Genomic DNA, 23,419 nt, shown 5'->3' on the forward strand with positions numbered 1-23,419 from the left:
TTTTTAAACTTTGTCGGTGCAATTGGTCTACTATAAACTATTAAACAGGCCAAGTGCTTCTTTAGCCACTGTAAGCAATGGAGAAAGGCTAGATCCCGTGGGTGCTAATAAGGTTGACTGACCTGGGTCCTAATACATCTGGACTGGGCTTTTCTCTATATGTCTATTACACTTAATGGTTTGCTTTGGTTTGGTTTTTGAGATTTTGCAATGTAGCCCAGGCTGACCTGAAACTTGAGATCCTCCTGAGTGCTGAAATGATTTATTGTAAGAAAAAGCAGGAAACGGCTGCGTTTTTATTTGTTTGTTTACTTGCTTGCTTGTTTTTTAAGTTTTAAAATAACCCACGATTCAGAAACAACTGCTCTCAGTATTCTGAGTTATTTATTCTCTTCCCTTCGGAAGCAGGCACACTTGGTCTACCTTTTCCTTACCGCTGATTTTTTTATACCCAGAGAAAAAAATCTACTGGGTCAAGGGCATTCTTTAAGATCTGTGCTCATCTTTATTTCCCTCTAGGAATGGCGCGCCAATTTACAAAGTGTGAGGTTCAACCCAGGCCCGAATGGCTTAGTACTTGTGTTCATTTAAGACGGCCCGGCTGAAAAAGCAGCGCTAAGGAGCCCGTCCTCTCCAGCCCCACTGCAGGCCCAGCTGCCTCTGCTCGCCTCTCCAAAGCGAAGCCTCTGGAAGACAGTGGGCCGCGCAGGGCAGTCCAGGCACCAAGTCCCCAGCTCCGGCACAGCCCGGTTGCCCGGGGAACCGCACACGCCGCGCGTCGGCGGATTAGCGGGCGCGTGAGCGGCTAGGCCGGGCAGACCCGGCATGGAGCTGCCGGATCCCGTACGTCAGCGCCTGGGCAACTTCAGCCTCACGGTGTTCGGCGACTCCAGCCGCACCGGGCCAGAGTCCAGCGAGGCCGCGGGTGAGTGGCGAGGGCGCAGGACCACGCGGGGGTGCGGTTCACGGGCGGCCGCACGGGCCGTGCCCGGGTGAAAGATGGCGGCTCCGGCTTCGGCCGTGGCGCGGTCCCTGTGCGCGAGCCCGCGGCCCTGCGACCGACCCGGGTGCCCGCGAGCCTCGGCTGCGGCGGCTGCTGCTGCATGGGGAAGCCCTGTCTCCCGGAGGATTGGGATGCAGAGCCTTCCAGGCCAGGGCGAGGGGGAGCAGCCACACCCTCCCGCTCCCGCTCCCGCTCCCACCCCGCACGGAAGCTTTGCTGGGCCCTGACCTCCCGGGCCAGCCTTCCAGCTCCAGCGGGCAGAGGAAAGGCAGGAAGGGGTTGTTTCCACCGAATGGGCCTTTTAAAACCGCCATCCGCTCTTCTGGAAGCTGCCAAACGAACATGGCCTTCCCCTGTGCGTTCCTTCCCTCCCCCTCGTTGTAATAACGAAATATCGCCGAGTTGACTCCAGTCTCAGCCTCCTAAATCCTAACGACAGCATATATGGTTTTCACGAAGGAACTCAAGGAAGTAGAAATCCCTTCTCCTACCTGGTTTTGACAATTTTTGTAAAAAGGGGGACATCGGAAAGCAAAGCCACTTCCCATCGGTGCATTTTGTCACCTTGGTCATTTGCCTAGTTTAGGCTATGTCGAGAAAAACCTGAAAAAATAGATTTTCATGTTTCTGATTCTAAGAGTGAACCTTAACTGTGCAGTGCAATCTTAAAGTGAAGGTCCCGGGTCCGAGGGCGGTTACTGAAAATGATGGCATGGTATTTGTTCTGTAGGTCTGTAGGTCCCTAGACAGCAGAAACTGTAGGGATGCCAGTACAACTACCTAAAGCCACTGACGCTGGAGATTCCTGTGGTTTTCATGGGTCACAGAATAATTTTTCCCAACCACCCAAACGTGAGAAAAGCCAAGACAGGTAATTAATTGGTCAGTAAAATTTCCCTGTCAATTACATAATGTTTTAATTTTGTCTCATAACAGAACTCAACTTGAACTTTTGTAAAATTTAATGAATTCATGTCTTGCACCTCATTTATATTTTGGCCTGATTTTTTTGAATTGCATAAGCTTGATGTGTTGAAGTGTGAACCTGACACTACAAAAAATAATAATAATAAAGTAAAATAAATACCCTGGCTTGCTAAGCCGTCACTCTACCCAAGCTGATCCCGATAGCCTTTCAAACAAGCAACAGCGATATTTATTTTGTTACACTGCAATCAGAAGTTCCTGGGCAGTCCAGAAACTTGCTGTGTAGTCCAGACTGGTTTTGAACGTGAAACTCTCCTGCATCCATCTCTGCAAACTTTTTCTTTTCTTTTTCCTTTTCTTTTCTTTTCTTTCTTTCGTTTTTTTTGGATTTTTTGAGACAAAGTTTTGACTAGTTTCTGCTCTAAAGGTTCTGAAATTGTCAGCTTAACCAATGTATCCTTATTTTCCTGTCTTCTTAATGAGTTACACAGACTACAAGAAATTTTTATCACAACACCTCACCTTCACCTCACCTCCACACCACCTCACCTCCACATCATCACCTCCACATCACCTCACCTCCTCATCATCACCTCCACACCACCTCACCTCCACATCATCACCTTCACACCACCTCACCTCCACATCATCACCTTCACACCACCTCACCTCCACACCACCTCACCTCCACATCATCACCTCCACATCATCTCACCTCCACATCATCACCTCCACACCACCTCACCTCCACATCATCACCTCCACACCACCTCACCTCCACATCATCACCTCCACACCACCTCACCTCCACATCATCACCTCCACACCACCTCACCTCCACATCATCACCTCCACACCACCTCACCTCCACATCATCACCTCCACACCACCTCACCTCCACATCATCACCTCCACACCACCTCACCTCCACATCATCACCTCCACACCACCTCACCTCCACATCATCACCTCCACACCACCTCACCTCCACATCATCACCTCCACACCACCTCACCTCCACATCATCACCTCCACACCACCTCACCTCCACACCACCTCACCTCCACACCACCTCACCTCCACACCACCTCACCTCCACACCACCTCACCTCCACATCATCACCTCCACACCACCTCACCTCCACATCACCTCACCTCCACATCATCACCTCCACACCACCTCACCTCCACATCATCACCTCAACATCACCTCACCTCCACATCACCTCACCTCCACAGTCCTCAGAATTAAGAGCATTTAAAAATTTGTTCCCATATTAGGGAAAATTTAAGAAATTAAGGAAAGTAAAAGCAGACCACAATAATCAGGCATGCTCTTAAAACATAAAGAGCATGTTTATGTTTTAAACATATGTGGCGTAGACTGTCTATGTACAGCTGTGTTGCATTTGTTTGTGCTGCTTCTGTTTAACTATGTAAAGATTGCTGCATTTGTTTTACCTTGCCTGCTTATGGCACCTCATTGGGCTAATAAAAAGCTGAATGGCCAATAGTTAGGCAGTAAAGGATAGGTGGGGCTGGTGGCAGAAAGAATAAATAGGAGGATTCTGGGCTCAAGAGAGAAGGAGGAGAGAAAGGGAGAAAAAGGGGAGACACCAGGGGCCAGCCAGGCAACCACCAGCCAGGCAGACACAGAGGAAGCATACAGAAAGTAGGATGAAAGAAAGGTTAAAAAAAAAAAAACCTAAGGCAAAACAAAGATGACGAGAAACAGGTTAAAATAAATTACAAGAGCTAGTGGGACAAGCCTAAACTCAGGCAGAGCATTGATAACTAATAATAAGTTTCTGTGCCATAATTTGGGGGCTAGCGATCCAAGAAAGTCTGCTACAGAAACTTTTGCTTCTAGAGGCCATGCTTGTCTCAAAAGCACTAGATTTCAATTTTAAGAATTATGCAGATAAAAAGAAAAATGTTACAGAGTAGTTTATGTTAGTAGCTTTCTAAATTCTTACTTTAAAAAACCTATTTAAAATAAGAATGTAGTTAAATTTATAATGTATTTTTTTTTAGGGCTCAGTTTTTAAAATCAAAATCTTGTTGAGGGGCCTTTTTCCTTATACAAAAGCAAAAGGTTTTGGGTAATCAGATTGATAAATGGAACTTGTGTGTCACAAATGACTTTTTATGTATGACAGCGTTTGAAGATTTGGTCTTTCTGCTCGTGTATGCTTGGTATTCACAGTGTATAAAGCAAGATTCTGAATAGGGCATTTCAATCTGTGCTTACACTGAGACTGTGTGTAGACAGATAAGAAAAGGAGATGGTCCTACTTGTTGAGCGCCCATTGAGTGTGACAGGCACACTAGTGAGAGTGAAATAACCTCACAAGCAGCCTTTGAGTGGTGACTGAGTGGGTTCTCAGAAAGATGGGATAATGCATCCCATCTCTGGCTCATGATTGTCTTGGCTTCTGTCTTAGGTAGGGTTTCCATTGCTATGAAGAGACAACAGGACCACAGCAACTCTTACAAGGAAAACATGTAGTTGGGGCTCAGTTCGAGGTTTGGTCCATTATTGTCATGTCAGAAAGCATGTCGACACACAGGCAGACATGGTGCTGGAGAGGTAGCTGATGGTTCTGCAGGAAGCAGGAAGAGAGAGACACTGGGCCTGGCTTGAGCATTTGGAACCACAAAGTCCACCCCCAGTGACACTTCCTCCAACAAGGCCATGCCTCCTAAGAGTGCCACCCCTATGGGCCTATGGAGGCCAATTTCATTTTAACCACCACAGCTTCTAAAGCCCATGGTTTCTTCAGTGTAGCACATACACCTTAGATGAGAATATGATTCTTTGCCCACACTTCTTTATGTTTTACTTTGTGGGTATGAATGTGTCCCTGAAGGTATGTGTACTACATGCATGCAGTGCCCATACAGGCCAGAAGAGGGCGGCATATCTCTTGGAACTGGAGTTACAGATGGTTGTGAGCCCCTGTGGATGCTGGGAGCTGAACCCAGTCTTCTGCAAGAGCAGCAAGTGCTCTTGACCACTGAACCATCTCTCCAGCCCTCATACACAGTTCAGAGTGATAAATACCTAGAGGGGAAGGATTCTGCTAGACTGTGGGAATGTAATCAAGGAAAGATTTGTCAGGGAAATGGCACCAGATTAGCATTAAGGCATGTACAGAATTAGGATTTGCCAAAAGGGGGAGGTTTTTATAATTCGAGATTAATTATTATATAAGAACTAACCTGTAAGAGATCCATTTTTATTCATTCATTTTATAGCTCTTTATAGAGACTGTATAAAGGAGGTGATAGAATTTCATATTTGCATTGCTTCTTTGGATTTTATTTCTTTTCAGAAACAGGTCAGTTATTATGTTCTGGCTGGCCTGAAACTTGCTGTTTCCCTGTCTCTGAGAGTTAGGGTGACAAGAATACACTGACATACCAGCTGGAAGTCCCTTGCTCTTCCTTCTCCCCTTCTTACTGTGTAACCCAGGCTGGCCTCAAACTCACAGTGATTCTGCCTCCCAGGTGTTGTGATTAAAGTCCAATGCCACCACATCCAGCTTGGTAGGTCATATTTAATCCACAGCCCTGGTCTGCAAACTGCCAGCAGACTGTAGAGGCAAACACTTGAAGGACATGAAACACACCCCCAAGCAACTAATGTCTGAAGAAAAAGGCATGCAGACACATATACTGCTAGTGATTATAAATAGGCCTGGAGTGTGGAGTTTTATTGAACTGATATTAATGCTCAGGAATATGAGGCTTTTAGGGCATCTGACAGGATTTACCATTTGTTCCTTTTCTACCTCTGGCACAGACAATGAGATGGTCTCCAGCCTGCCGTTGCAGATGTCTCTGTATTTCAACTCTTACTTTTTCCCACTGTGGTGGGTGAGCTGCATTGTGATGCTTCACATGAAGGTGAGCCCTCCTCTCCCCGCAGCTCGGCCCTGGCTCCTCAGGTCCCCGGCGAAGGTTCTCAAGCCCTCTTCTCCCCCATGCATGTTACTTGACGAAAGACTTTGCGAGCATGTCCTGCCGTTTCTTTTTAGTATTCAGTCTTGCCTGACTACTACAAGTTCATTGTGATCACTGTCATCGTCCTCGTGACCTTGATGGAAGCTATCCGGCTGTACCTGGGCTGCATGGGGAACCTGCAGGAGAAGGTGAGCTCTCCCCTCCTCCAGGGCTGTGCTAAAGACAGTTTCAGGCTACTAAAGCGATGGCCGGGGTGGAGGTGGCGCCGGCCTGGAGCTAAGGACCAGCTCCAGCTGGAAGATGTCCATCACTGCTCAATCTTTTGAGCTCTGGTGACGAGGTCACTGAGATGAAGTGCAGTGACCCCTACGAAGTCTCTAAGCACAGTAGACTTCTAACGATTGCTAATGTTCTCACTTCTCTCAGTCTTGAAAATATTCCGTCACTAGTGGAGAAGGGGAGTCAGCAGGAGGGGAGAGACACAAGGGGGTAAAGGGGGATATGATCAAAGTACATTCTGGATATCATGTAGTAAAAATGGTCAATTAAATGTCTGTTTGGAACCTTTAGAAAAGTTATAAATCCATGTCCACTGCCAGGCCCATGTTCTCTGAATCACCACCCTGCCTAAGTTTCTAAAGGCTGTAAATAATTTTGTGGTTTGCTCAACCCTTCATAATAGGCCTCGCCCAACATATCTTATTGTTTTTTCTGCCATTTGACTGATGGGTTGATTCCTAGTCATGCTGGAGCTTCGTGGGTGGGATGCTCCCCTGTGCACACTCCTGAAGTCTCCTTTCCTAGCCCTTGATCTCTGCAGTGGTTACTCTGTGCCTTTCAATGCTGCACTTCGTTTCCCATTAAATTGGCTTTCTCGTCTAGATAGTTCTCTAAGGACAAGGGCTATGACACGCTTCTGAATTACTCATGGAGCCCATCCTGTAGGCTCTTTGTAGTGCTGAGGACCTGCCTGTGTGTCCAACAAAACTGTATTTACTGATCTTACAACTCTTGATGTGTATCTCTGCAGGTTCCCGAGTTGGCTGGCTTTTGGCTCTTGAGCCTCCTACTGCAGCTGCCTTTAATCCTTTTCTTGCTCCTTAATGAGGGTCTAAGGAATCTGCCCTTGGAAAAGGCCATACACATCATCTTCACTATCTTCCTTACTTTCCAAGTCATCTCAGCATTTCTGACCCTGAAGAAAATGGTCAATCAGCTAGCAGCCCGCTTCCACCTCCAGGACTTTGACCGGCTGTCTGCAAACAGTGCGGCCATGCCGAGGAGAAGGCAACCTTTGACGGAAGAGCTCTGATCCCACTGAAGAGCGAGCATCTGCAAGATGACCCAAGAGGACAGAGGGAGTGACAGAACACCTGAGATCAGGCCTGAGAAAGGGCGCAGGGCTTCTGGGTTGCATGAAGTCCCATGGAGACAATGCTAAGACACACTATGGTCCATGAAAGCTGACAGGCTGTCCAGCGGACACTGCATTTCTTGTTTCTGATGTTGACTTTCCAGGTGTTTATTTATAAGTCTGTTGGTAGTTGTAATCTGCCACATTTCTGTAATGTTCCTAGCTATAATCTGTAACTAGAAATGTGTGGAATTTCAGGAAAAAATTCAGTTTTGGCCAGTGGAATCTCGCTGGGTGTGTCAATACACTCAGGGTGTGCCCCACACCCAGGGATAGTTGGACAACACCAAACTCAGCAGTATTTCTGTGGACCGTTTGTTTCATTTTGCTTTGTTTTGACATTTTTTCTGTCCTATTGTTAGGGGTAGGAAGCTGGAGAGGAGTTAGGAATGAGGGGAAAAAAACATGCAAAATATATGGTATGAAGAAAAAAGTTTAACAACAAAAGAAATGTGTAACACCTCCTTTAAACTTTCAGTTGTCTGATTGGCCGTCCTGGGTTTCCGGGAGCATGTGGGGACGCTTGCTCGTCAGCACGCTCAGCCATAGAGGGCATGTTTAACGGGGACAGATTGGCCTGTGCTGGGTTCCAGTTCTCTTCTTGGTTACTGTCCTGAGGTGAGGGAGGCAGGCATATTATGGTATTTAAGGAATATTTTGTCACAAAACCATGCTCAGTATTTGTGATAGAGGCACATAACTGTTTTTACAATAAATCATAAGCTATTTACATTAAAATATCAGCAATATATACTTTATCTTGTGCAGTTCTTTTGAACTATGAAATTGGTGAAGAGTTTTTTTAAACTCTTTGCGTTAATTGGATTTTTTCCAAGACAGGTTTCTCTGTGTAGTCCTGATTGTTCTGGAACTCACTCTATAGACCAGGCTGGCCTCAAACTCAAAGTTCTACCTGCCTCTGGCTCCCAAGTGCTGGGATTAAAGGTGTGCAGCACCACCACCTGGCTCTGTGTGTGTGTGTGTGTGTGTGTGTGTGTGTGTGTGTGTGTGTGATAGTGTATGGGTATGTTTTGCCTGCATGCATGTGTGTATGTGTACCATGTGCATGCCTGGTACCCATGGAGACCAGAAAATGGTATCGGATCCCCTGGTACTAGAGTTATAAAAGGTCTGAGCTACCATGCAGGTGCTGTGAACAAAGCTGGGTTCTCTCAAAAAGTAGCCAGCGCTCTCCCCAGCTGAGCCCATGGGTGTGTTTTAGTTGGAGCTGTAGCTTGAGAGAGCCTGGTATACAGCAGCAGGGTGGGCACGTTGGCTTTGTGGTCGTCCGCGTTCTCTAAGGAGCTACTACAAAGCTATTAGGCTCATACCTGAAACCTGGTTTGAAAGCAGTGGCTCCCAGATTTTACACAGTGGGAGCTAAGATCGAGGTAGGCGAGCCAAATGGACTGCATCCATGATCATGCCATGAGCATGTTCCCTTGTTAGTAAAGGAAATCTATTTAAGGAAGTTGGGTTAAAAATAGTTTCCTGGGTAGGGATATCCACACGTTATTCTTAAGTGTTTATTTGGATTATCTTAAGGGACAGAGTGTTTTTTTTTCTCAGACTTTCATCTTTCTTATAAAGAAATATACCTCCATAAATAATATATTTTATTAAGGGAATGGTTGTATGCACTACATTAAAAAACTGTTCTTTTCCTTTTTTTTTTTTTTTTTTTTTTTTTTGCCTTGGCTGGAACTCCCTATGTAGACCAGGCTGGCCTCATAGAGAGCCACCCACCTCTGCCTCCTAAAATCTAGGATTAAAGGTATGCACCACCACGCTGGCCTCCACTTTTCTGTTACTTCAATTCATGCTCATAGGAGTTCCTTGACTTTCTTTATTAATTCTTACGTTGCTTACGTTTAAAAAAATGTCTAAACTTGCCAGCCCTGATTTTGCCTGACACACTTCCTCAAATATGAACGTTTATAAACAAGATGGGTTCTCAGTCCGCAGGGGTGTGACCTGGGAGGTAAAACATGTGCACAAGAACCCACAGTCAAAGTCAGAGGTGTAACTTTATAAGGGGGTGCACTGAACCCTCAAGTACCTCACAGCTGAGTCCTGGGCTTGCAGTGCATCTCCACTTTGGTCCAAGCACTTAGCAACCTCATCAGCCTAATTAAGCATCCACGCTGCTTCCCACTGCAGGGAGGGATTAACAGTGACATTAGAAGAGCTGCACACCCACCTTGCCTGTACCAGGAAGGACTAACAAGCAAAGCAGGGGTCTTACGATGTGGGGCAGGCACCACGGTTGGCAGGGGAGCAGTATCTCAAGGGACCGGATCTGGAAGGCTCTGCAGATGAGATGACACTTCACATTTAAAGAATGAGGTGATAGCATGCAGCATTAAGAAATACGGTAATAGGCTGGAGAGATGACTCAGCAGTTAAGAGCACTGGCTGCTCTTCCAGAGGACCCGGGTTCAATTCCCAGCATTCATACGACAGCTCATACCTGCTGATAACTCCAGTTCCAGGGGATCTGACACCCTCACACAGACATACAGGCAGGCAAAGCACCAATGCACATCAAATAAAAATAAATAAATTGTAGATAAGAAAAAGGTTCATAATGACATTGTTTTATGACTTCAAGGAAGTGTCATTGAAATAGGCATTTAGAAGGTGTTTTTCCTAAAGAATACTGACTTCTCACTTGGGGGCCACAATACTAACAACCCAGAGATGTCATTGTCCTCAACCTGTAGTCACCTTGGATTCCAGAAAGAGCAGAACTCCACAGGACAGACTCACCTCTCCCACCAAAAGAGCAGTTACCCACAGCTGGGGCTGCTTCCCAAGCACAGGACTTGCAGCAAGTCCCCTGAGGATGACCAGTTAGTAGAGCAACAGTTCACGGAGCACCTTGCAGGACTGGAGCTGAGACAGTGATGGCCAGGACGAGACCTTGACTGGGCGTCCTTGGTTATTCAATACTTCTTGCCCTCTGTTTAAATCTAGTGCATGTCAGTGCCCTAAAGATGGACGCAGAGTCAATGGACCCTTTATCTCTTCTTCCCAGTGTGGCCACACTGAGTCCAGTCTTTGACTGGAATGTGGGGACAGGGAGCTGAGCCTGGCCTGTTAGGACCGCTGGAGTCCAGGCTTTTGTGCTAAGGACTCTCATACCAACTTTAGCAAACCAACCAGGAGAGAAGAGGCCTTTGAGCAGTAACTGCTAGTAGCAAGTTGGAGAATGTGGGGGGATGGGATGGTCCCACATGGAGGGAGGATGGAGTAGATGGTCCCACATAAGTGAAAGGACAGGACGGCTGGTCCCACATAGGTGAGGGGATGGGGTGGATGGTCCCACATAATGGGAGGATGGGATGGATGGTCCCACATAGGGGAGAGAACAGGATGGATGGTCCCACATAGGGGAGAGGATGGGATGGATGGTCCCACATAGGAGGAGGATGGGATGGATGGTCCCACATAGGAGGAGGATGGGATGGATGGACCCACAAAGCCTCCAGAGACTCATGTTACATTTGACCAAGACCCACTACTATTTGGTGAGGCAGAAATGTTAAGACTCTTCAACCCTTTGAATCTGGCCCTGGGTGAGTTCACTCCAATCAGCTACCTTGGGCCATGCCTTTTCCTTGTCAGCATTGAGGCTATTTTGAGCTGCTTGGGTCCTTTTTGAACTAATCCACATTTCTGAGCTTTGTCTGACAATATGTCCAGGTTCTTTATCTTTGGGGCCCTTTTGAGTCTTTTGAGCCATTTAGTTGATTGCTATTTCACTGACAGATCTTGTCTTAGTGTTCCCTTTGAGCCAAGCAGGGATTTTATTAAATCTTATTTGGACATCTAATATTTCTCCAAGAAAAAGGTCTTGTATTCTGGTATTCTTTTGAGCAAATCTGGGTTCACCTGAGCTGGTTGGCAAGGTGTAGCAGAATACTATTTTAACTATGTAAAGACATGTTGCATTTGTTTATGCTGCAGAATATAAGTTTTACTATGTAAAGGTGTTACTTGTGTTTATGCTGCTTTTGTATAATTATGAAAAGATGTGATGCATTTCTTTCACCTTGCCTGTCTAAAGCATCTGATTGATCTAATAAAGAGTTGAATGACCAGTAGCTAGGCAGAGAAAGGATGGGCAGGGCTGGCAGTCAGAGAGAATAAGTAGGAAGAGAAATCAAGGCTTGAAAGGAAGGAAGAACAAGAGGGAGAAGAGAGAATGAGGGACACACTCAGGGCAAGAAGTCAGTCAACCACCAGTCAGCAGACATAGAGAAGCAGCGAAAGCAAGATATACAGAAGTAAAATGGTAATAAGACCCCAGGCAAAAGGTGAAAAAAGAGAAACAAGTTAATTTAACTTAAAAGAGCTATCTAGAAACATACCTAAGCTAGGCTGAGCATTCAAAACCAATAATAAGTCTCTGGGTCATGATTCAGGAGCTTGTTGGTAGCCCAAAAGAAAAAGCCTGGTAAATTTTGGTGCCCATTGTGGGGCCCATATTCCTATGTAGGGCTGAGGAAACTGAAAGGAGAGAGAGAAGATACAGCTCCTTTAAGAAACTCTGCCATACAGAAGAGCACTTAGACAGCCTTTTTCATGCTAAGTAGAAATAAAAAACTAAGTAAAAATGCCTGCCACCGTGCAGCACTGGCATTCCAGAGGAAAAGGGTTGAATGTGATTCCTGGTTAAAGGCACCTCTGGACCTGGCATAAGAGCTTAGGGCTTGGCTATCACAGACCTGAGAAGGGGGTGGAGCCAGCCACCAAAGTCACAGAGGAAGACCCAGTGGTAGCTTAGCAGTTTTTTGCTCAGGCAGACAAAAAAAAAAAAAAAAATAGAGATTTGCAGTAAAGCAGGCTCGGATGGAAAAAAAGAACCTCTAAACAGGGTTCAGTGTGGTTAAAATGTTCCTAGGCTTAAGAAAGAAAAGAAAATGGGTATAAACAGTCATAGAAAAAATAGTTTAATAATAATAAAGTCTTTAAAGAAAAGTAAAGTACTATAAAAAAAAGGAATAAACCACACAAATATGAAAATGCACAGGAAGTCTGGATCCTGTATGGTGTTGTGTTGTCTTTGAATTTTTTGGATGCTGAAAGCAAAAGACAGCTGCTGGGAGGTGTGAGATTGTAACAGGAACTGCTAAGTTAAACCAGCTTAGATTTAGGGATGACCTAACTTCAAAATGGAAGTTTAAAAATGTATTGCATCGGGGAAGAGGTTGTGCTTTTGTTTCCACAGGAAATGAAAAACGGTGGATTCCTTCAAGGTTAATAGAGATCAGTTTTGATGAGAGAAGATCCCCTGAAAATCCTGGACACAGACATAAAAAAATAAACCTAGAAAAACTGTAAGACAGGTGATGGTATATTACCTGCTCAAACATGAAACAAAAAGTTATCTTTGGCTGGCTTGTGTGCAACACACAGTCCATACTTGTATTAGTGCAAACACGTATGTTACCTTTGAGAGTTTGTATGTTTTTGAGCAAGGGGACCAGACACCAATGAGAACAGGTGGTTTAGGTGATTCAGCCTCTCAGAGTACCTCTGTTGCTGTTTCCTCAGAGTTCTGCATCCAGGACATCTTCATGGCTGCTGGCAGAGATGACCCAGCCCCCCTCACAGACTATTCTATCCAGGACTACAGGTAGGTCTTACACTTTCCCATTGCACAGTCTGGACAACAAAAGCTATGGCTAGTTTTTTCCAGGACTTGACCATTATCTCAATTTTCTCAGGTTCCCTAAAGATGCCTTTATTCTCAGACAACAAGAAGCAGTCTGTAGAACACAATGCCCACATTCCCAAGAGGAGGGGTAGGTGGTTTTTGGTCATTGGGTGGATTACGGATATTTTTCATTATTTAGTGTGGATATAGGAATATAGGATAAAAAGACAACTATTAACTTCAAATGTCTTACATTGGTATGTGCTTTGGTATATTTATACAAATAAGTTAACTTTGTTGTACTGTATTGTGTGTTTCTACTCTTGTTTAAGGAATTGTGCTTATGTGGCTCATTTAAAACTGCAGTGTACAATTAAATGCATGTGAGTAGTTATAATAATCAAACTTGTAGACGTGTTAGGTATGTTTTCAAGGTTATATTTTAGATAGATAAATGATCTTCAAACACTTCAGAGACCTACAGAATATGGCATTTAAGATGTTTAATAACCTGAGGCTTTTCACAACAGTGAGACATGTCTGCTCCTGGCAGCACCAATCTGCATCAGAAAGGATAATGGGCATCAAAGAAACTCCATACGAAGTTAGCTTTCATTGTGTCAAGGTTAGTTACTGGGCAAAGAAACCCTTCTTGCCTTGACTGCTGACAGTAAGCTATTCAAACTGAACAAGCAGGTCCCAAAGGAAAAAGATTGTCAAACTTTTCCAAAACAAGGTAGGACAATCCTTCAAAATTTCTGCTGCACAGAAAAGCCTGTCAGACATTTTACAGGACACATAGAAAAGCAACTGCTGAACTTTGCCAAGACTAGGTGAGACAATCCATCAAACTTTCTGCTTCATAGAAGAGTCTGCCTGATATCCTAGGCCTGAAGGCTAAACATTGGACGCCCCAACATTGCAGAAGAACTTTGGATGACTGTCTAGGCAGCCAGATGCCTGTCATTTATATAGATCTGGAAGTAGCTTCCACGCATTTCCTGTTCCTGCATTACCTGAGGGTAATGTTATATCCTTCTGGGATCTTTGATGGACTTGAAGACGAGATAGTTATAGTTAATAGTTTTCCTTAGTTATGATAGAAGGTAAATTAGGTACAGAGCTTTGTACTCATCAAATAAAATAAAGTGATTTCTCCAAATTTGCCAAAAGGAAAAAGACAAGATATTGTAAATGTAATCCTTACTTGATAACTGTTCTTAGTGTATATAGTCTTGCTATTTTAAAATTAAAATTCCTCCTTAGGGTGAAATATTGTAGAATATTATTTTAACTATGTAAAGATGTGTTACATTTGTTTATGCTGCAGAATATTGTTTTAACTGTATAAAGGTGTATTACTTTTGTTTATGCTGCATTTGCTTAATTATGAAAAGATGTGATGCATTTCTTTCCCCTCTTTAACCTTGCCTGTCCAAGACATCTCATTGGTCTAATAAGGAGATGAATGACCAATAACTAGGCAGAGAAGGATAGATGGGAGTAGCAGGCAAGGAGAATAAATAGGAGGAGAAATCTAGACTCAAAAAAGAAGAAAGGAAGGAATGAGAAGAGGAGGTGGAGCAATCAAGGGAGACACCTGGGGTCAGAAGCCAGGCAGATGCCAGCCGGTGGGCATGAGAAGCAGCAAAAGTAAGATGTACAAAAGTAAGAAAGGGAAAAAAAGTCCCTTGGCAAAACACAGGTGAAGAGAAACAGGTTAAGTTATAAGAGCTAGCCAGAAAAGAACTACACTAGGCCAAGCATTCAGAACTAATAAGTTTCTGTATCTTGATTTTCAAAGCTGTTTGGAAGTCTAAAAGAAAAAGTCTGGCACAACAAGAAGGCTCAAATTCTTTAATTTTGTCTGGGTAGCTAGGATATAAGGTATCCTACAGGGAAGGGTGTCTAGGAGACGTCTGCTGCAATTTGTGCAAGCATAGGAAAACTATCTGTATGAGCTCGATGTACCTAAGCATTATTACTAGTCTTTCATAGGCTTATGATGTATCTAAGTGTGCCCTTCTGGATCAACATAATGGTTTGATGTGTCATTTTGTGTATTGGTCTACTAGTCTGTCTGTGATGGTTGACTAAAAGAGGCAGGAAAACCTGAGAGCTATAGCTTCCATTCCAGACATAGATTCAGCTGCATGAGGTGGACCCTGATGAAGGAGGAAAAGCTCCCACCAGTCTTCCCTGGGTGACTCAAGGTAACTAGACTAGGGTCTTAACGGAGGTGTCGTGGATGGCTGACCCCAGGACATTCAGAAGTCACCTGAGATACCACATAAGAAGATTATACTCTGCTCCTGATCTGGAAACTCCAATAGCCCATCCAAGAGGTCCACATGAGGATTATTCACCCAACACCCTGAGCTACCCCATATCCTCAGAGTGGGGCTCCTAAGACAGAAGAGGAGTTATCCGTCCCTCTGGAGACCCTCTAAGAAGAGATCTAACCCCTAAACATTTCTCTAGCTTTGACTCTACTTTCAGCCGAGACAATTCTCCAGCCACATGAGGTTAAGACCACAGGGCCCAACAAAGCCTGCTCATAGAACTTCTGAAAATAACTGAATAGCTTCATTTTTACACTTTCTAGAACATTTTGTGGCAAAACTGATATTTTTGACATGTTTAATTTGAAACCTATACAAATGTGAACATTCGGGGGACATTTTTGGACTTGAAGTTTTTAGGCCCTCTGACCTTTCTCTTCTTTATTTCCTCTCAGGGGCTTCCCTTTCCTTTTCTTTATCATATATGTGTTTTATTTTGTTTGTTTGTTTTGCTGTATGTATGGGAGGGGGCACATGCTCAAGCATGATGAGACCTGAGGACAACATCAGACATCTTCCCTTGGTCGCTCTCCACCGCTGCATTTGGAGATGGGCCCCCTCCCTCCACCTGCAGCTCTCCCATTTGTCCCCCCTGGCTGGTCAGTGGGCTCAGGAGTCCAGCTGTCCCCACCACACCTCAAGGCTAGGGCTCTGGGCTCTCAATACCACACCTGGCTTTCTGTGTGGATTCTGGGGCCCAAACTCGGGTCCCAGTTCTCTGTGTTTGAAGTCAGCCTACTCTACACAGCAAGTTCCAGGCTAGCCAGAGCTACAACCACAACAAAAATTTTGAGCTAGTTTAACATGGAAAATTATGAATAAAGGAGATATTTTATTCTTTTGTCTAAAAATATTCTGTCAAACAGTGTGTCAAATGTAAATCTATGCCAGAGTGAATGACCTGGTGCAAAAATGGAACTTAGTTCTCTGGGTTTAAAGTGGCAAGGCTGGGCATGGTGAATCCTAGCAGGTGGGAGGCAGAGGCAGGCGGGTTTATCTCTATGAGTTTGAGGCCAGCCTGGTCTGTATGGACCTGGTCACTAATATTGTCCCCGGATTTTCTTTTCTTTTCTTTTTTTTTTTTTAAACTAATGCTGTAGACCAAACATCCTACCAAGCCAAAGATTCTGTTTTGTTTCAAAAGAAGCAGCTGAATTAATACATAAAGGACTTCTGTACAGCTGGAACACTAAGTGTTGTGGGCTCCTTTATATCATGAGCATTCATGTTCCTCAAGTGTTCAAGCTTGCTAAAATGTAAAACTTAAGAAAATACTTTACCAAGCTGCTGTTCTCCAAAACTAGAGTTGTTCGTGACCCTGACCTTTCCCGGGCTTGTGTTCCCAAGGTCTTAATTATAACATAATTTTCATCTTACACCAAGCTAATCAGACATGCCCAGACACCGGACCCCTGAACAGTGCCTCAGTGACAGTTGGCAGGCACTGGGCACTGCCCGCCTAGGGAACATCTATAAAACAGTATATCCTGTTGCATTTAGAAGACATTTTCATTTATTTATAAAAGACAAAATTAAACGGGAGTTCGTATCTAAGGACAACAATGATTATGGACAGATTGTTCCATCCTTTAAAGTGAGACAAAAATTGTCATCTGAAAAGAAAGTTAAGGCAGGTTGATGATCCTGACATCATGCTGTCAATTGTAATAATTATCCGAAAATGCCCCGTGAAAGGAAAATGATTAGACTGCTTGCCAATTGCTAAACTTCTTTCAGGGTTTTAGCCCCGGTTACTCCAAGTCTTTTATCGGCCCCAGCTCTCGGATCCTTCCGCGAAGCGTTCACAGCCATTTCCACAGAAGCGCTTACCAGCTCTCGGATCCTTCCGCGAAGCGTTCACAGTCATTTCCACAGAAGCGCTTACCAGCTCTCGGATCCTTCCGCGAAGCATTCACAGCCATTTCCACAGAAGCGCTTATCGTCCTGAAGCTGCTTTTTCGTTCAACGTTCTTACCAGCCGTGTTTTATAATTTCCTGACAGAATTTAGCAGCTTGTCTGTCGACAGCCCAGCTGGGACAGATTTCATCCCAGGAATAAAGAGCGCCAAAACCAAACCACAGCACGTTGTTCATGGGTCTTCAGAGGCAGAGGGGAACCTTGTCAGAGTTCGGATGGAGTCCCGCCAGTATGGTGGCACACCGGCATGATGGCGTGGTCCTGGAGGCGCACACTTGTAGTCTCAGCACATGGAGGCTGAATACAGAGAATAAGGAGATTAAGGCTGACCTGAACAACCTGTGAAACCCTGTCTCAAAACCAACAATAAAATGAATGGAGGCACTCCATGGCACACACGGTCTTCATGCCCCATCATACACAGCACACATGCTCTCCACGCCCCATCACACAGCATAGCACACATGCCCTCCACGCCCCACCATGAACAGCATGGCACACAGGCTCTCCACGCCCCACCACGCACAGCATGGCACACAGGCTCTCCACGCCCCACCACACACAGCATGGCACACATGCTCTCCACACCCCACCATGCACAGCATGGCACACATGCTCTCCATGGCCCACCATGCACAGCACAGCACACACGCTCTCCATGCCTCACCACGCACAGCATGGCACACATTCTCTCCATACCCCATCACACAACATAGCACATACACTCTCCATGCCCCACCATGCACAACATGGCACACACGCTCTCCATGCCTCACCATGCACAACACACATGCTCTCCACGCCCCACCACACCGAATTAGAAAACCGACAAAGTCAATCGGCCAACACCCAACTCTCTCAAAGCTGGGGAATGTTCAAGCACACAGGACGATTTTAGAAAATGCTTTGGCTAAAAAGCACTGGCTCCTAAACTGAGGCCACACAAAGACACGGGTAAATCTTCGTGGAGTCACCTTGGAGTCCAAAAGCCAAACCTCCCAGGATGGACGTCCCTCTCTCACCATAAGGACAATTATCCACGACGTGAGGCGTCCCTCTGGAGCAGAAGGAATCAGCTTGTAGCAAGCGAACTGGCTCCCCTGAGGGTGACAGGTTAGTAGATGAACATTTATGAACCTACCAGACACAGCAGCACGCACCTTTAATCCTACGTAGGAGGCAGAGGCACGCAGTTCTCTGTGAGTTCAAAAGCTAGGTTCCAGAGCTACACAGTGAGAGATACCCCATCTCAAAAGAAACAATAACAACAACAAACACAATTTATGGACCACTGTGCAGGTCTGGGGCTGAGACCCTGATGGGAAGGGCCACACTCTGACCAGGACTGCTTAATTGTGCTGTGCGTTCCTCTTGCCTTCTACTTAAACCCAAAACTCGTTCCAGTACTTCAAAGATGAGCTGGACCCGCTATCTCTTCCTCTTCCTAATGCGGTTGCACTGACTAAATGTCCTCGCTCTGCTTCCGTAGTTATCTCCTGTGGGAATTGCTGCCCCGAGTTACATTTCCCTGCCCCCATTTGAGGCGCTTATCTGCAAAGAAAGCCTAATAACTTCCCTCTGCTCCTGGAGTTGGGAAGGGAAGTTTGAGTGCACAGTGACGCACGTGGTCATTCCTTGACCCCTACTGGGGTCAGGTGAAGGTGGAGTGCATGTGATCAGTCCTTGACCCCTACTGGGGTCAGGTAAGAGTCCCTCCTTGGGTCAGGTGACAGTCCCTTCGCAGCCCACGCCTCTTTTGGTGCCATGCTAGCCCCAGCAGAACAATAAAGAAGCTGTTCCACCTCAACCTCGTGCTCTGTGGAATCATTCAACCTGGACACCCTCCGCCGAGACTCGTGGTTCCAGACCATGCAGGCCCAGTAATCTCCTCAGTAGGTGTGTGAGTCCTGCTTTTGGTCCTAAAATCCTCTAGACAGAGTTTGGTGGAACTGGTCGAAACAGAAGAAATGGCCACATATATGTGCGTGTGTGCGATGCTAAGGACTACGTAGAGCTAGCAGATGCTACCCTGCATTCGGATAAAGCAACTTCCTGATGTGAACCACAACACCACCAACCGCTAGTGATTCGAAGCAGGGGCTCACTAGCTCAGGCCTAGAACTCATACGTAGCCTAGGCTGGTCTCTAGTTCTCCGACTTCCTCCAAGGACTGAGAATGTAGCCATGCACAACCATCCTGCCCTGACTAAAGCTTTAATTTATTTTTTTAAGATTTATTTGTTAGCTTTAGCTTTTCTATGAGTGTTTGGCCCCTGGTATACAGGTGTCCCACATGCATGCAGCAGCCACTACATGAATACTAGGAATCAGACCCTGCCCCCCTAAAAGAGCAGTACACAGTACATGTTCAAAACCTCTGAGCCATCTCTCCAGGCCCCACTGCCGACCCGCCAAGGTCTCTCACCTGCCTGGGACCCACAGAGGCCTCGGGTGATGGGACCTGGCTCCTCCTCGTAGCCCGCCGCTGGCCCTCGGGGATCAGCGCCGTTTTACCTAAACCATTACATACGCGAACCAAAGCAAACAGTGCTTCTTTCGTTACAATCTTAATTAGATTAAGTAGAAACTCTCTGATAGCAAGCCACAGAGTAAATATATCTATATACATATATATTGTCGGTCACTAAACATCTTTAAGGGTTAAGCAGTCGTAGCAGAGGTTTAGAGATTTCAAGAAATCCCAAGAAGCTGATTAGTGTAAAGAGAGTCCCCGTGGGTAAAATGATGACCTGAACTATGAGGCAGAAGCCGGACAACTCTCAGCAGCTGGAAATCAGGCCAGAGAGTCGTGGGTTTGGGGGCAAAGCTGCAGGTGTGAGTCCGGCTGTAGAAGCAGGGTGTCGGGCTCGATCTAGATGAAGGAACAGGAAGACGGATGTGTGGCCGATCCCGACGGACAGGCGGACAGCAGTTGATTGAACTACAGCAGCAGCAGCAGGAAATGAGTTGAAGGCCCTTGGACGGTCTCTGCCTATCAAATCCTGACACGGGCATCAGGCGGTCAGAGGACAGCTTGGAGGAGGCCATTGCCTCTGTAGAGCTTGGCATTCACCTCGGTGTAGGGTCCAGGTGAGGGGGCGATTCCCATCCCTTGGTTTGGTATGTTCAATAAGTTCTTAGGCCTAGTTGTCTTGATATGATGTAAATACCCCTGTTTTCCCCGGCCTCAGTTCATCCCAAAAATCTTTATAGAGTAGCACCCTTCCTACTCCCACTACCAATCTGTACTACATGGGTGGTGCCAGACACATGGTTCCGTTCATGTGTCCACTCAGGTGCAAAGTCAGCCTCCAGTCTCACAATGGATTCAAAGATGCTAGGAAAATGGAGTTTCTCAAGGCAAGGCGCAGCCAAAAAAAAAAAAAATTTTTTTTTTTTTTTACTCAATATGAAGTAATTTAGGAAGGGCACAGCTGAGTCTCCAACTTCTCCTTAAATGATGCTTTATTTGAATCAGTTAAGATTATAAGTTTTAAGAACTTCAATAGACTCACACAATTTTGAGAATAAAGAAAACTTATCTATCACCCTAAAAATAGCAAACATCGCCAAATGTCTTGTTTCCTTGAGATTTTTTTTTTAAATGCTATTTTAAAGCATCGTTGTGGGCAGGAGCGATGACTCAGTGGATAAAGGCAATCACTAGCAAGGCTGATAACCTGACTTTGAACCCTAGGACCCACATCCTGTCCTCCAATACACACATATAAACTAGAATGCAGTTATAAAAGATGATAATAAGAGCTGAACATCCTGAAGACTCTGATCCTCGGGAGCTCCATGGCGGAAGGAGAGAACTAACCTCTCCGAGATGTCCTCTGACTTTGACACAAGCAAAATTGATACATGTGTAAACACACACACACTCAGAGAGAGAGAGAGAGAGAGAGAGAGAGAGAGAGAGAGAGAGAGAGAGAGAGAATAAATTCAACTTAAATGTATTCAATTAAAAGGAAGCATATTAGTAGCTGTACAGCAGGCATGGTGGCATGTGTCTGTAATCCTAGTGCTCAGAGGGCTTACACACTAGGACATTGAGTACAGCCTGAGCTATATGGGCAGAGCCTTCCCACCTGCAAAAACAATATGGTTTTTAAAGCGTGGTGCACACCTTTAATCCCAGCACTTAGGAGGCAGATGAAGATGGTTCTCAGTGAGTTTCAGCTAGCCAGAGCTACAGGGTGAGACCCTGTCTCAAAATACATAGTTCTGGGCAGTGGTGGCACCAGAGACAGGTTGATCTCTGTGAGTCCATGGACAGCCTGGCCTACAGAGTAAGTTTCAGGACAGCCAGGATCACACAGTGAAACCCTGTTTCAAGCATGCAAACAAAGAAACAAAGTGAGCTAAGTTGTTACACCTGTAACCACAGCATTCGGGAGACAGATATAACAGGACAGAAAGTTTTAAGTCAGCCTGGGAGGCACTGTCTCAAAAACAAAGAAATCATTTAATATGTCAGAAATACATAATCAGAAGCACTTACAATCTTGCTCCCTGTTCTTTTGAAAATGTAAGTAGAAACCTTATTGCTAAATAATCAGGTAAAGATCACCTTCAGTGTTTATACATTATTGCGCAAGTAAATGGACTGTAATTTATCGCATTTCTTTTCTACTGTTGGACATTTATATTACTTTTTTCTTTTGCTTAAGTATCATTATAGCGGATATCTTATCTACACAGATTTTAACTTTCCTTAGGTGGTTCTTTGTAATTAATAAGGCAGATTCTCAAAAGTAATATTATTTCATACGAAATTTTGTACATTTTAAAATATCTTCTTTTAATCAATTTGTTTAGTTGTCTCATAATGAGTCTCATTTTGACCCCTTCATACACGTATATTTTTGACCTTTGCTCATACTTGTCCCCTTGGTTACACTGCCATCCCCACTGGTCCTCGTTCCCTGCCGAATAGGCCCCCTCAGTTTCCATCTCCCTCTCAAATACATATGTTTTTATTAGATCAGACTATTGCAGTGTTTCTCTCCGATGTAAATTGTTAACTCTAGATCTATACATAAGAGAAAATATAGTATCTGCCTTAGGTATAAACCATTACTGTTGTCAAATTATAATGTCCACTTTCTATCATTTGTCCACAACTTTAAAAAGGAGCAAATGAACATTTTTGACAACAGACTGAAGGAGTTTAGTTGTCTGCTTATCTTTGTGTTGCTGAGGAATACCGGGTCTCCTTGGGAGGAAATAAAAGGAATCTAAAAGCTGGAGAAAAGAGAAATGCAAAGAATTTTTTAAAAAAAATGAATTAAGGGAACACTGGGAGGGGATGAGAATCGGATCAGGTAAGCTGGTCATACATAGCAACAGTGAGAGGTGACAATGAAATCTGGGTCACTGAGTTGGGATAGCCCTAGGCCATAAAAAGCCTGAAATGAAGCAGAGCTCTGGATTACTTTGTTCTTGAATATTGAATTTTTTCAGAAGCACAGAGCATGAAATATTATTGTGATAAGCCTAGATTGGAAACAGAGCCAAGAAAAGGAGGTCTTTAAGGGATTGTTTAAAATGTGCTGAAGGAATGATTTGGTTTGGTCTTAAACGGCTCAAAAAGTAAATTGACATAAAGCTTTTGCATAGTAGAATAGGCATGGAGGAGGAAACAAAGAGGCCAACGGAGCGCTTTGCTGCCCCCCAACCCCCGCGTTAGTGAGACTCACCAAAAGCGGTAGGCCTCCATCACAGCGAACACTGAGGAAAAAGTACAACAGTGTCTGAGACGTCCACCCAACCTGTTAGAGTGGAGAGCCTCATTCCAGCTCCAAAAAACTCTTATTTGGAGACGCTATGTCATAAAAGTCAAAATTGTTGCTCGATATGGTAAAAATTATTTCAAAGCATACCCCTACTCCCAACTTCGAGCATTTTAAATACTCGGGCCCTAGAGTTTAAATACAAGCTAAATCATACAGTTTAAATCTTGGCACGCAGATTTCTCTTTTTCTGAAAATGAGACTAGGCATCAATGTGTGACCATTCTAAACCAGAGCCAGGAAAAGACAGAGCTCCTTGAAGAAGGATGGGAAACCGGAGGACGGCACGGTACACACAGTCTGTGAAAAGCCAAGGACACCGGAAACTGTTCTTTGCCGTGGGCCTGCTCCACCCACGGCTGAATCCCTTGTCTAGAGGGATTCTGATC

The 23,419-nt window shown here is 44.9% G+C and overlaps 1 protein-coding gene and 1 long non-coding RNA gene across 3 annotated transcripts; one reads left to right on the forward strand and one right to left on the reverse strand.

Moving 5' to 3' along the window:
• Nucleotides 1-500: 500 nt before the first annotated feature.
• Nucleotides 501-8,061, forward strand: Tmem17 (transmembrane protein 17). 2 transcript variants are annotated; one of them, XM_087909213.1, is made up of 5 exons: nucleotides 501-925; nucleotides 1,734-1,874; nucleotides 5,736-5,839; nucleotides 5,971-6,084; nucleotides 6,927-8,061. In XM_087909213.1, the coding sequence occupies exons 2-5, from the start codon at nucleotides 1,820-1,822 to the stop codon at nucleotides 7,206-7,208; spliced, it is 555 nt and encodes a 184-aa protein (XP_087765339.1). In that variant the 5' UTR covers nucleotides 501-925; nucleotides 1,734-1,819; the 3' UTR covers nucleotides 7,209-8,061. The 2 variants fall into 2 exon arrangements, with proteins under 2 accessions (XP_087765339.1, XP_048291489.3); XM_048435532.3 differs by lacking the exon at nucleotides 1,734-1,874.
• An 8,743-nt stretch (nucleotides 8,062-16,804) lies between these two features.
• Nucleotides 16,805-18,784, reverse strand: LOC125401212 (uncharacterized). Its single transcript, XR_007232262.3, has 2 exons — nucleotides 18,255-18,784; nucleotides 16,805-17,529 (listed from the first exon to the last, which is right to left on the reverse strand). It is a non-coding gene; the product is annotated as an uncharacterized LOC125401212 (long non-coding RNA).
• Nucleotides 18,785-23,419: the final 4,635 nt, after the last annotated feature.

Source organism: Myodes glareolus, chromosome 8, assembly GCF_982192425.1.
Source record: "Myodes glareolus chromosome 8, mMyoGla1.1, whole genome shotgun sequence".
Lineage (NCBI taxonomy): Eukaryota > Metazoa > Chordata > Mammalia > Rodentia > Cricetidae > Myodes > Myodes glareolus.